Source organism: Dama dama, chromosome 16 (assembly GCF_033118175.1).
Source record: "Dama dama isolate Ldn47 chromosome 16, ASM3311817v1, whole genome shotgun sequence".
Taxonomy (NCBI): domain Eukaryota; kingdom Metazoa; phylum Chordata; class Mammalia; order Artiodactyla; family Cervidae; genus Dama; species Dama dama.
The window spans coordinates 17,756,271-17,770,651 of record NC_083696.1 but is presented as its reverse complement, the minus strand read 5'-3'; the positions used below and the strand labels follow the sequence as shown (position 1 = coordinate 17,770,651).

Here is a 14,381-nt window from a genome sequence, read left to right as displayed (position 1 = left end):
TGGTAAATGATTTCACAAATGCTGATCTGATTTCCCAGATAAGGGCTGCTACTTTTTTGCTTGAGTACCATCTTCTACATGGACCGGGGAGAACCCTGTTGATATCACCCAGTCTGATTCATATCTTTTATGAATTGAATTCCCTTCTGTTCTGCCTGATTTTGATCACTTTTAAATGCCATGAAATAGCTGCTATTTTATACTTGATTTGGAGTTTATAATTGTTAGTAGCATGAGGGTTAGTCTCATCTAAGCTACTCTGCCACAAGAACTTCATCATCAGTAGAAGTTGGAAGTCTAAGATGTACTTTTCAGGAAGATCTGACAGACTTCCTTCTGAGCTGAGCATGTAATAAGAGTGGGGGAAAGAACTCAAAGATTATTTCTAGATTTTTGGCTTAAGTATGTGAGCAAATGCTATTGCTATTATTGGAGATAGGGAAAAATACAGACTCGTAAGCATGAGAAAACTTGTCCAAATTTTGGCAATTTCTTTTTCAGACAGAAATTATCATGGAGGTTCTAAATTTCTTTTCATTTCAGTGTATGTTAATGTAATTCCAAAGCAGAAGTGTGGTTTGGTGCTTTATATATAACGGGGAGTCCGTTTGTCAACCTTCCTCAGTCTTGGTCACTGCCTCCATTTAACTTCTCTGAATGTATTCCTAAAGTTCAGTTCTCTCCTGACATTCACTCCTAGACACAGTCAGGTCAACCTAAGTGATTTACCTGAAGCCATACAAGCCTTGGTCTACAGGAACTGAACAAGTGAGTCAGAAATGGGACTCTGTGCCAGATGTCAGTCAATCTGTTTTCTCCCTTTGGGTCAACCGTTTATATTATGGTTGCAGTGAATCTTGCCTAAATGAGAAAGACCATCAACACTGCCATAGTCAAACAAAGACAGAAACAGTGAAAACTGAAAACCTGACTGACTGATTTAATAACACAATTAGGAGCAGAGCAGAGTTCCCCTTCCCAAAGTCAGCATAGATAGGAAAAAGTTTATTTCTTATTTGAATAACACAACAATTAGAGCAGATCCAGCTACTACCTATAATTGGATCTATGGGACATTGTCCCTGGAGTTTCAGAATTTGTCATCCTGTGCAAAGAGATGTATAACTTTAATTTGCTGCATGAATTATAAACTTTTCACAAGCAACAAAAAACTTAAATTGCCTTACAAAGTGAAAGGATGGTCCTTTGGAGGATGTTTCTGGAGCACAAATGTCAAGGCAATTCTGGCTATATGAAGGAAATGTTTGCTATATGTCCCACCATGAGAATATCTATCACCATTTTCCTGGGCTTAAAATGGAAAGCCTGGACTTGTTTAACTTTCAAGCTTTTCAGTTAATTAATCTTTGGTTGCAGTAATCATTTTTACTAAATGAATCTCCCAAAATTATTTTGGCAGAAGATACTGAACTTGGAAAGCAGAAAAACTCCCAAGTAAGAAGACTGTTAGCCAGCTATGAGAATAAAATCATCCCAGTGGTTCAGAGGTAAATTGATGTCTTCACCATCTATCAGTTACAGATGTGGTCTTGGACAAAGAAAGACTCTATAAGATTTTCTTTCCTCAAGATCTCATGATATTTATGTAATAAACCTTGCCCTTCCCCAACTTTACCTTTAAAAAATATTACAGCAAAAAGAAAATCTTCAAGATACTTTATCTGTGGCTCCCTACTTGAAATTTTCCTTACTGATGATAAATTCCTTCGAATACATATTAATAATACTATTACCAAGCAAGAGAAGCAGTTAAGCACATACCACAAGTTGATGTGAAGAAAAAATACCAGAAAATAAAAATGGAGAAGATTTTGTGTTTTATATATGATATGTGATGATAATCTTTCTATGTGTATATACTAATGACCTTGACATAATAAAATGTTCCAGGCAAATCTGACATCTGTAACAATGTTTTTCTTCCTGGGATTTTCCCACTACCCCAAAGTTGAGATCATCATATTTGTACTGTGTTTGCTGATGTACCTGATCACCTTGCTGGGAAATATGATTCTGATCTCCATCACTATCTTCGATTCCCACCTACACACACCTATGTACTTCTTCCTCAGCAATCTCTCCTGTTTAGACATCTGGTACACCTCTTCTGCTTTCCCTCCAATGCTGATAAACTTTGTGTCAGGGGAAAACACCATCTCATTCTTAGGATGTGCTGCTCAGATGTACTTCTCTCTGGCCATGGGCTCCACTGAGTGTGTGCTCCTGTCTATGATGGCATATGACCGATATGTGGCCATCTGCAACCCTCTAAGGTACCCCATTATCATAAACAAGAGGGTTTGTCTGAGGATTGCGGCAGGCTCCTGGGCGACAGGCTGCTTCACTGCCCTGGTGGAAACAGTGTCTGTGTTGCAGTTGTCTCTATGTGGTAATAGTGTCATCAATCATTTTGCTTGTGAGATTCTTGCTGTCTTAAAACTGGTTTGTGTGGACACTTCCAAAGTGCAGTTAATCATACTGGTATTCACCATACTTCTTGTTCCCATGCCAATGCTCCTAATTTGTATCTCTTATGCATTCATCCTCTCCAACATCCTGAGAATCAGCTCAGTGGATGGTCGAAGCAAAGCCTTTTCAACATGTTCAGCCCACCTGTCTGTGGTTGTTTTGTTCTATGGGACAGCTCTTTCCATGTACCTGAAGCCCTCAGCTATAGATTCAAAGGAAATAGATAAATTTATAGCTTTGGTATATGGTGCATTAACCCCAATGTTGAATCCTATCATCTACAGTCTACGAAACAAAGAGGTGAAAGCAGCTGTGAAAAAACTGCTGATAGGAAATTCTTTGGTATTGTCCTAATTTCTGTCTTCAAGTAATATGGGAGCAAGCACATTCATCTGTATAATCTCCAACATTATCCAGAAAACTGCAAAATAGGTGGAATAAACTAAATCCTGGAAAATACCTATTTTTGAAAGGAGTTCAATATTAACTCCAATATCTTGATTTACCTGGTAAATAAAATCTTTGATATTCATAAGTAATTTAGGAAGAATGGATTACATTTCTAGAGATGTATTTAGCATTTGTTGAATATTAATATAATGTTAAAATTAGATGATTGCTTATTTTTTCACATTTGATTCACTATATCATCTAAATGTTCAAATCTAGCATCACTATGACAATAACTAGTATGCCAAAAGTGTAAGATATTAAGCCTAGGATATCTTGAAATAATTTATCATCATATGGTTAGTAATTATGTCTGAAATTATGAAGAAGTAATATTTTACATAAATGTGTATATAGTTCAAAGTATAAATACATCATAATTCATAAAACCAAGATACCATTCATTTTAGAACTTTTCCTACTCTAAATGTTAAAATGTAAAATATGTTAGATTTAATAAACTACCATATGAGTGATTTTGTTTATTTAGGATGTGAATGTAGGAGATAAATAAATATCTGTGTATGTGCGAAGACATCATGACAAGGACTTACACACAGTAATCTTGCCTTTGAAGTGGAGTAAAGGAAAAGCATTCAGGGGATCTATAAATGCTCCTTAAAGCATCTGTGGTCATGAGGTCAAAGTATTCTCATATTGTACTCTGAATGTGGAAGTCAATTCATTAATACACACACACACACACACACACACACACACACACACACACACACCATGTTGCAGATTTTTCTTAGTGCATGCTGAACTGACCTGTTAAGGCTGAGAAAGAACATATTCCTACCCTGTAGAGATTACACTGCAAAAGAAATTACTAATGTACACATATATTGTGGGAAAAGATTCATGGATATATTTGACAAATGTGAGCAAAATTATGTAAATTATATTTTCACCAATATTTCATATTAATCAGTTTTTCTTTGTCTTTGCCATCCTCATTGGTGCTGGGAAATTATGAGACCAATACATGTACATTAATTCCTCTTTATCAGAGAGATGCCCTTAAGTATATGTGGGTGATGGCTTTATTCTATGGAGAAGGTGACTCTTGCTAGCATTGAGAGAATATCTTTGAATTTTAGACTTAGAGATGGTAAGACAGTCATAGATAATTATAACAGAAGGTTCTATCCTGAATAGAGCTTGTGAGAAACAATTCAGTTGAGGGTGAACTGATTCATAAAAGAACCATGTAGGAGAAAAGAATTCAACAAGTAGGAACTGTGCTGGTGTTCTTAATTCAAGGACCATTACTATACATGAGAATTTTTTTTTTCTTTCTCAGATATTAGATGCACAGTTCTATTAATTCAGAAACTTCCAAAGGGGATTTGTACTATTGAATAAAAGCAGAATAATATATTAGGACCTTCATCCTTATTTTCATTTCACTACCAGACAACAATGACCATGGTATCTGATGTTATTTGGTTGAAAAGGAGGAAGAAGTATTAAGCCTATTACCACCCAAACTCTACGATCATTTTATTACAAAGACTGATTCCAGGTAATCACAATCATTGAGCCTATACATATTCATCTTATTTGTTTATGTGGGTGAAAATAAAATCTATAGTTTCATGCCTCATCAGCTACTGTCGGCATGTGCTATCTTTTTCAACAACTTTGTCTGTATTTTAAAGGGATATGGATGAGCTAATTAATGCCTAAGAGATGGGCCAACCAGATGTCCAGAGGCAAAACTCAATAAACCGGCTTGTAACCCATCTGGTTAAATCATCATAGGCCTAGAGAGGGTTCTCAGATTTCAGGCGCTTCAGCAAGAGTTTTTTTATCTACACAAGTAGATCCAGGATGGAGTAAATTTCCGCATGATTCAAACATGTTTTGTTTTCTGTCTTCCAAGGATAGAATTGTATATGTAAACCAGAATTGCATCTCGATTACTTCTTTATCATTCTGTGTTCCATTATGAGCACCCTCCATTGTTTAACATTCTTTATCGAAAGAGGAGACAAATTCATTAGAAAGCAGCTTACCAAACAGTATCACATCCAGTCTTGCCTCTCTGCAATAGCATTCAGTTCATACTTTGCAATATTTATATTTAGCATCCTTGGAGGGGTCACTCATGCAGGCGATTAGTTTCAACAGATGAGTAACTTCAACCCCTTGTGGAAAACTTACTATTTTACCTCTAAGAAAGCAAGTTTGATTCCACAGTCTTAATCTCACTGTGGCCCACTCCCATGTATGGTTTTCAAATATATTTTTGTGAACTCAGAGGAAATAAATGCTTACTTTGCAATCACAAAATAAATGGGAACTTAACCATGCCATTAGATACCTGAAAGTCTAATTAATGTCTTGTTCTAAATATCTCTGCTTTTCTTTTCTTCAGGTGAATAAGATTTTAAATGATTTCTGATATGGTCTTTTATTTTTCATGTCACTAATTTCCCACGGTCTGAGAACATACTAATATCTGTGCTATTTTACTTGTTTTAAGCTATCCTGAACCTTTCCCAAATCATCCTGAATACACGGACACCTGGAATGCTTGCTAAAAATATCATGCAAATGTTCAACTTAGATCCAAACCAGAATTTCCAAAGGAGATATCTGTTGATCCGTATGTTTTATAACACCTGGTAATTCTTATGTGAGAATTATGGGAACTCTGACTTGGAGTGCTAAACGAAAGAGACTGAATCTTATTACTTACCACTTTTAGAATAGGGGGAGGTATGTTAACTGTCAAGGAGATGAGAAATTCAGAAGTGATCAGAATCTAGGGAAAATAAGTGCAGAGCTTTGTTTAAAGTGTTAGGGAAAGGGAGAATCCACTTAAAAATGTGAAAAGTTTGAGCACAAAACACTTGGGACTCTGATCAAAGAACTGGATAAATACAAAGTTTCATTCTGTCTTGTTTATCGCAGTTCCCATTTGTGTACAGAAAAAAAGTAAAAACTAAGCTCAAAATTTAATTTAAAAACTACACTCTATATACACTAGGAGGAAGAAATATTTAAAGGTCATTTAAATATGCTTAGTTTGAGTCCCTTCTGTGTTCACCTGAAACTATCACAACACTGTCTGTTAACAGGCTATATACCACCGTGTGTGTGTGTGTGTGTGTGTGTGTGTGTGTGTGTGTTACTTGCTTAGCTGTGTCTGACTCTACATTCCCATGGACTGTAGCCCATCAGGCTCCTCTGTCCATGGAATTCTCCAGGCAAGAACACTGGAGTAGGTAGCCACTCCCTTCTCCAGGGGATCTTCCTGACCCAGGTATCGAACCTGGGTTTTCCTGCATTGCAGGTAGATTCTTTACCATCTGAGCCACCAGGGCTCCTATATCACCATACAAAATTAAAAGTTTAAGTAAATAAATATACTTAGTTTATTTCTTAATAAATTACTTTAGTAAGACCTCCTTTCAGTAAAAGACAATCACAACAGAGTGATCCTAGAAGCTACAGTGAGAAAAGAAGAGTTTGGGACCTCAACTTGGTATCCATAGCTCTCTTCTTTAAGATATGAATCATGTTCACATATCATAGTATCACTATAAATTCTTAAAAAATCATCACATATTGTGCTAAGATCATTTTGTGGGGAACAACTTTAGAGTCAGGAAGATTTAAGAAACCTACTATAAAAAAAAGATGTCATTCCAGGCCAACGTGATAATTGTGGAGATGATGAGAAATGGTAAAATTCTGGATAAACTGAAAAGGTAGAGCAAATAGGATTTCCAGAAGGATTGGATATAGGTGATAGAGAAAGAAAGGCATCAAGAATGGTTTCAGGGTTTTCAGAAGGAAAAGTGGGAAGGACAGAACTGTGACTCACTGATTCAAGAAAGTCTATAATTGAAGTGGATCTGTGGGAGAATATCAGGCATTCATTTTAGACATGTTAGGTTCAAATTATCGATTAACCATGACAACTACATGGAAGCATATACAAGTCATGTGTTTAGAGAAGTCTAGGCTAGAGATAGAAATCTGGGAGCCATTACTATATGAATGATATTTAAAATCAATAAGATCACTAAGGTAGTAAGTAGAGACAATAAAAAAGAAGAGGTCAATCCCTAGGTCATCATATCAGCAATATTCAGTATTACAGATCTCCATTTGTCATCATGCAGAGTGACAGATGATAGTGTGGCCTTCTCATATTCTGTGTCTGATTACATATCTGGGCACACGCTCTTTGACGCTTTCCATTCAGGTGCCATTCTGCACCTAATTACCATTATATTAGCTATGCATTCATTCATATGGATTTGAAATATATACCCTATCATTCTGCTATTCGAGATTGTTTCTAATCAGTGCCTTTTATCACTAGTGCTTAAATAAAAACCTTTCCATCTTTGATTTTTCACTTTTCTTTTATTATAAGTTAAAAGCAATTCCCAGGAATATGTTTACTTTATCAAAGCAATGAACAACTTTATGGCTCATGACAGAAAAATTTTATAGTATCTTGAGTATGGTATTACTGGGCATTTGGATGTAGTGGGGGAATGAGAGAAGAGAAGAATCAGGCTGAACAATTCTTTGTTGTGGAGGTGTGACCTGTACACTGTAGAAGTGTGTGTGTGTGTGTGTGTGTGTGTGTGTGTGTGTATATGTATATAAAAAACAGAATCACCTTGCTGTACACCGGAAACTAACACATTATAAATCAACTATAATTCAATAAAAAATAAAATTTAAAAAAAGAGGATAAAATGGTATGAAAATATTATTAATGTTATGAATACATTAGCTAATTTGCAAATCTGTTGCAATACATTTCTAATAATAAAAGACTAATTTTGAGCCAACAGTCATATCATACTTCATGTTTAAACATATGAATCATTTCTAGGAAAGTTAGAGCCAAGATAAAGGTAACTTTTACAGCCATTATTAATAAGCATTAATTATTATGAATACTGCAACTTATGCAAATGCGTGTAACACAAGCTTAGGAGTATAAATGAAGAGAAGAAAAAATATCAGTACTAATAGACTTTTAAAAAAAAAATCTACGGCAATCAATCGGTTTGCTGCAGTCCGTGGGTTTGCAAAGTGTGGGACATGACTGAGCGACTGAGCTGAACTGAAGACAATGCCTTTATGCCTTTACGAGCAGTGCTGCGCTTAGCTCAGTCGCGTCCGACCCTTTGCGACCCCACAGACTGTCACTCGCCAGGCTTCTCTGTCCATGGGGATTCTCCAGGCACTGGAGTGGGTTGCTATGCCCTCCTCCAAGGGATCTTCCCAACCTGAGGATGGAACCCAGGTCTTCCACATTGTGGGCAGATTCTTTACCATCAGAACCACCTGGTTACACAACAATATATAAGATTAATAGCTTCTCTATTAAAAATTGCTTAGAAATCATCATGGAAATATAATCAACATAATAAACATAAAGTGTTAAAAGCATAATAAAGATATTGAAATTAGCAAAAACTTGCAATTTGTATGAGATAATGATTATAACCTAATATATAAAAAATTCTTTGGAAAATAAAAGGAATTTCCAGTTCACTTAGTTTTCAACAATTTCTAATTGAAATCCAAGTAGAAAATGGATAATCAAATAATAAAGAAAAATCACAAACTGGGAAGAAGAATAGAAAATCCATACATAAAATATGTTTAATTTCAACCTTAGGCAATTAAACACTAATACATTCAGAAATGAAATTTTTAATCAATTAAAAATGCATGTATACTCATGGGTAACTGATGATAACAGGAGTTGGTTAAATCCACTCTCCCTCCATATCCTCTAAAAACAATACAGGATAACAGATAAAACTATTCAAACACACACAACCAGAATACAGAAAATGCCTAAAGTTTAAGAAGAGATGGCAACCATACACAGAAGAACTATTAAAAAAGGATCTTCATCAGTCAGATCACCATGATGCTCTGATCACTCACCCAGAGCCAGACATCCTGGAATGCGAAGTCAGGTGGGACTTAAGAAGCATCACTACAAGTAGAGCTAGTGGAGGTGATGGAATTCCAGTTGAACTATTTAAAATCCTAAAAGATGATGTTGTTAAAGTGCTGCACTCAATATACCAGCAAATTTGGAAAACTCAGCAATGGCCACAGGACTGGAATAAGTCAGTTTTCATTCTAATGTTAAAGAAGGGCAATGCCAAAGAATGTTCAACTACTGCACGATTACACTCATCTCACACACTAGTAAAGTAATACTCAAAATTCTCCAAGCCAGGCTTCAACAGTACAGGAACCATGAACTTCCAGATGTTCAAGGTGCATTTAGAAAAGCCAGAGGAACCAGAGATCAAATTGCCAACATCTGTTGGATCATCAAAAAAGCAAGAGAGTTCCAAAAAAACATCTACTTCTGTTTTACTGACTATGCCAAAGCCTTTGACTGTGTGGATCACAATAAACTGTGGAAAATTCTGAAAGAGATGGGAATACCAGACCACCTGACCTGCATCTTGAGAAACCTGTAAGCAGGTCAGGAAGCAACAGTTAGAACTCAACATGAAACAACAGACTGGTTCCAAACAGGAAAAGGAGTACGTCTAGGCTATATATTGTTACCCTGCTTATTTAACTTATATGCAGAGTACATCATGAGAAATGCTGGGCTGGATGAAGCACAAGCTGGAATCAAGATTGCCAGGAGAAATATCAGTAACCTCAGATATGCAGATGACACCACCCTTATGGCAGAAAGCGATGAACTAAAGAGCCTCTTGATGAAAGTGAAAGAGGAGAGTGAAAAAGTTGGCTTAAAGCTCAACATTCAGAAAACTAAGATCATGGCATCTGGTCCCATCACTTCATGGCAAATAGATGGGGAAACAATGGAAACAGTGGCTGACTATTTTTCTGGGCTCCAAAATCACTGCAGACGGTGATTGCAGCCATGAAATTAAAAGACACTTACTCCTTGGAAGGAAAGTTATGACCAACACAGATAGCATATCAAAAAACAGAGACATTACTTTGCCAACAAAGGTCCATCTAGTCAAGGCTATGGTTTTTCCAGTGGTCATATATGGATGTGAGAGTTGGACTATAAAGAAAGCTGAGCGCCGAAGAATTGATGCTTTTGAACTGTGGTGTTGGAAAAGACTCTTGAGAGTACCTTGGACTGCAAGGAGATCCAACCAGTCCATCCCAAAGGAGATCAGCCCTGGGTGTTCATTGGAAGGACTGATGGTGAAGCTGAAACTCCAATATTTTGGCCACCTGATGCGAAGAGCTGACTCATTGGAAAAGACCCTGATGCTGGGAAAGATTGAGGGCAGGAGGAGAAGGGGACGACAGAGGATGAGATGGTTGGATGGCATCACCAACTCAATGGACATGGGTTTGGGTGGACTCCGGGAGTTGGTGATGGACAGGGAGGCCTGGCGTGTCGCAGGTCATGCGGTCGCAAAGAGTCGGACATGACTGAGGGACTGAAGTAAACTGAACTGAATCCAAATTATGAAATAAATAGTGAGAGCAGACTGTAGTCAAAGCTATTAGAAAATGAATTAGAATACAAGAAATAAAATATCTCACCTGATGGAAACTTCTGCCCCTTATCCTCAAAGAAAGAAAAAAAAGAGGCAAATTAAATTGTAAAACAATACTACAAGTTGATACCAATATCCTCAAATAAGCATTAGAGAAAAATACTTAAAATCAGAAATTCAAAACTTAAAAAGAAATTTATTAAGGAATGTATCAGGAAGAAATGAAAATTGATTGAACTCAGGAAGTAATAAGTAAAAGACAAAGCCACCTTAGAAATGAAGACTAAAATAAAGGTGGCCAAGGTAAAATAGATTAGAATGAGATTTAAATAGGGCATTGAAGAAAGGGAAGCGATCAACAGAATGAAAATAAGATCAAGAAAATATATCCAATGAACCACAGGCAAAGAAGAAATACTGTGTCTTTTATAAATAAAATTTGAGTCTCTAAAATGGAAATAAAACAAGAAAATAAAATTAATATTTAAAAATTAAGTCTAGAAAAGCTTTTTTTGTAAATAACATACTGAAAGTGTTTACTAGGTATTGAGAAAAATAAGCTCAGCGTAATCTACTCTGACATGTGTCTCAGTAAAGCTACTGTACTGGAGTTTAAAGATAAATACAAAAATCTTCAAATCTTTAAAACACAATAGTTAACATCTTATAGGGGCAAAGAATTAGTCCAACATTAGACTGTCTGAAAAAGATCAGACAGTGGAGATGCATTTTCAAAACGCTTAAGAAAGAAAATGCATACCAAGAAATTTATATCTAGTCATGCTGTCCTTCAAATATCAATACTATTGAAAAATAGTTTTAAACATATAAGACCCAAGGAATGCTATACTCATAATCCCCTTTTGGAATCGATGGTAGGATAATCTTCATTCAAACAAAAGATGAATGGGGAAAGTTGAGCAAAATGATAAGCAATGAGCATTTAAATATTTAGTTATAGATTTAAGAATAAAATACAGTGATAATGCAGAATAATATATGAATATCATTTTTTTATTTATTTTTATTAGTTGGAGGCCAATTACTTTACAATATTGTAGTGGTTTTTGTCATACATTGACATGAATCAGCCATGGAGTTACATGTATTCCCCATCCCGATCCCCCCTCCCACCTCCCTCTCCACCCGATTCCTCTGGCTCTTCCCAGTGCACCAGGCCCGAGCATTCTAATAAGATGGATGAAACTGGAGCCCATTATATAGAGTGAAGTAAGCCAGAAAGATAAAGACCAATACAGTATACTAATGCATATATATGGAATTCAGAAAGATGGTAACAATAACCCTATATGCAAAACAAAAAAAGAGACACAGATGTACAGAACAGAATTTTGGACTCTGTAGGAGAAGGTGAGGGTGGGATGTTTCGAGAGAACAGCATCATATTTTTTTTTAAAGTGAAAAATTATACAATCAGAAAAGCTAAGAGGGAACATCTGCTTTTGACAGTAGATTAACTAGAGCTGTGCATGCAACCCCACCATGAACTTTTACAAAACCAGATAAAGTAGCTAAAAAAATATTGTTTAGATATTGAACAAGCAAGGCAGGACAATGACTCTGGAAGAAGAGACTAGGATTAAAGGCAATTAGTGATTACTTTCCAGACTCCAATTTATGGAGGAGGACCCCAAACAGATCACAGTGGTCTCACTAAATTGAGCAAAATGAGAAAAGAGTTCAAGGGGCTGAAGCAGCTGCTTCGCAGGGCGGAGTTCTGGAGATGTCTCTTTAGCCAAACAAGAAGAAGTAGAGCAGATGCCCCTTCTGAGGCTCTGAATCAACTGATGAGACAACTGCAGAGAAAAGACCCAAGTGCTTTCTTTTCATTTCCTGTGACTGCTTTTATTGCCCCTGGGTACATCATGATCATTAAACATCAAATTATTTTAGTACCATGAAAGAAAGATCAAGAACAGAGATTACCAGTCCATAGAAAAACTAAAGGCTAACTTCAAAACAACGTGTACTAATGCTATGATTTACAACAAACCAGAGACCATTTATTATAAAGCTGCAAAGAAGCCATTGCACTCAGGGATGAAAGTTCTTAGCCAGGAAAGACCTCAGGGCCTGAAGCAGGGCACAGACTTCATTTCAGACTTCCAAAAAAGTCAAAAGCAGAAAGATAGAAACTTGGCAGAGTGTGGAGGACAGCAGCTCCTGGCTGAGAGAGAGGTAAGACTCTGGAGACACTGAGGTACAGGCTTCAAGAGAACTGAAAGAGACACATGTACCCCAGTGCTCACTGCAGCACTGTCTACAACAGCTAGCAATGGAAGCAACCTAGATGTCTACGCAGATGAATGGATAAGGAAGTTGTGATACATATACACAATGGAATATTACTCAGAATGCATAAAAGAAGGCATTTGAGTCAGTTCTAATGAGGTAGATAAAACTGGAACCTATTATACAGAGTGAAGCAGGTCAGAAAGAGAAACCCCAATACAGTATATTAACATATATATTTGGAATTTAGAAAGATGGTAATGACAGCCCTATATGCAAGACAGCAAAAGAGACACAGATGTAAAGAACAGACTTTTGGACTATATGGGAGAAGGCAAGGGTGGGATGATTTGAGAGAAGAGCCTTGAAACATGTATATTACCATATGTAAAACAGATGAACAGTGAAAGTTCAATGCATGAAGCAGGGCACTCAAAGCCCATGCTCTGGGACAACCCTGAGGGATGGGTGGGAGGGAGGTGGGGGAGGGCTCAAGACAGGGGGACACATATATACCTGTGGCTGATTCATGTCAATGGTTGGCAAAAACCACCACAATATTTTAAGGTAATTATCCTCCAATTAAAATAAATTAATTTTTTAAAAAGAGTCCCAGTAAGAAAAATAAAAACAAAGATGTACTTGAAGATAAATTTAAAAGCAATAATATTAGAAAGACAGATTGACCACATTGTTACAGAATTTGGAGGAAAGCTGACTAGGTGGCTTGTTAATAGTCAGTGTGAATTTGAAAGGATGAAATCAGATGGAAGCAACAACACTGGGACTTCTCTATCCTGTGGATCCTGTTGTAGGAGAACCAGGCTATGGCCGTGTCAGACTGGGGATGACAACTGCAAGACTTCAGCCTGGAATGAATACTTTTCAGGGATTCAAAGAAGATAAAATTAACAAAGTAAGTCCAGTGTTATACTTGAATTATGGACCCTACAGCCTTATGTGCCACATTATGACTCTACATTTGCAAATATCAGCAAGGATGATTCTGATTTAATCTATTCAACCTATGGGCAAGACTCTATCTCTAGAGTGATTTCAGCATCCATGAGTTTTTTGGTCACATGACAAGATTATCCATATCTTATGGCAGATAGTTTATTGGCTATTTTAACAACAGGAAGACATTCTAGAAACTTGCAAGAGTTGGACACATCATCTCCTGAGGATGAACACCAGACTAGGACACTTGATATAGTAAAAGAAAAGAAGGTTACAGAAGTTGAACCAACAGGGTGTGTAGACTTCAATAATCAAGACAGGCTTACAGCACTGAAAGCAGGAACAAACTTTAGAGCTCCAGTTGAAGATTTTTTACTCTGAAGAAGGTGAAGTGTTCCAGTGAAAACTTGGTGAGACCACCAAACTGCTCAGAGAGCTCCAGGAAGCCCAGAATCAGAGTCTGAGCCCAGACTCTGTCCCAAAATGGTCTCTCTTGGGTCCCTTGTGCAGAGAAATACATCTCGCTGAACAAGTGACCAATAACTTTAAAGATCTTGCACAGCAAGTAACTCCAGGTGACATGGTAAGCGTATATGGAGTCCAAAAAGCAATGGGGATTTCCGTCCCCTCCTTGGTCATTGAAACAACTTTGTAGATTTAACACAAGATTTTGAAGAACCTAAAAAGACTGATGTTACTGAGTGTGCACCTGATGGGTTTTGA

General features: G+C 36.8%; 1 protein-coding gene and 1 pseudogene across 1 annotated transcript; both read left to right on the top strand.

Moving 5' to 3' along the window:
• The first annotated feature begins 1,902 nt into the window (after nucleotides 1–1,902).
• On the top strand, nucleotides 1,903–6,315 carry LOC133071404 (olfactory receptor 13F1-like). The gene is made up of 2 exons (XM_061163997.1): nucleotides 1,903–2,813; nucleotides 6,303–6,315. The coding sequence occupies exons 1-2, from the start codon at nucleotides 1,903–1,905 to the stop codon at nucleotides 6,313–6,315; spliced, it is 924 nt and encodes a 307-aa protein (XP_061019980.1).
• Nucleotides 6,316–6,591: 276 nt separating this feature from the next.
• LOC133071334 (bromodomain-containing protein 7-like) lies at nucleotides 6,592–14,381 on the top strand (annotated as a pseudogene).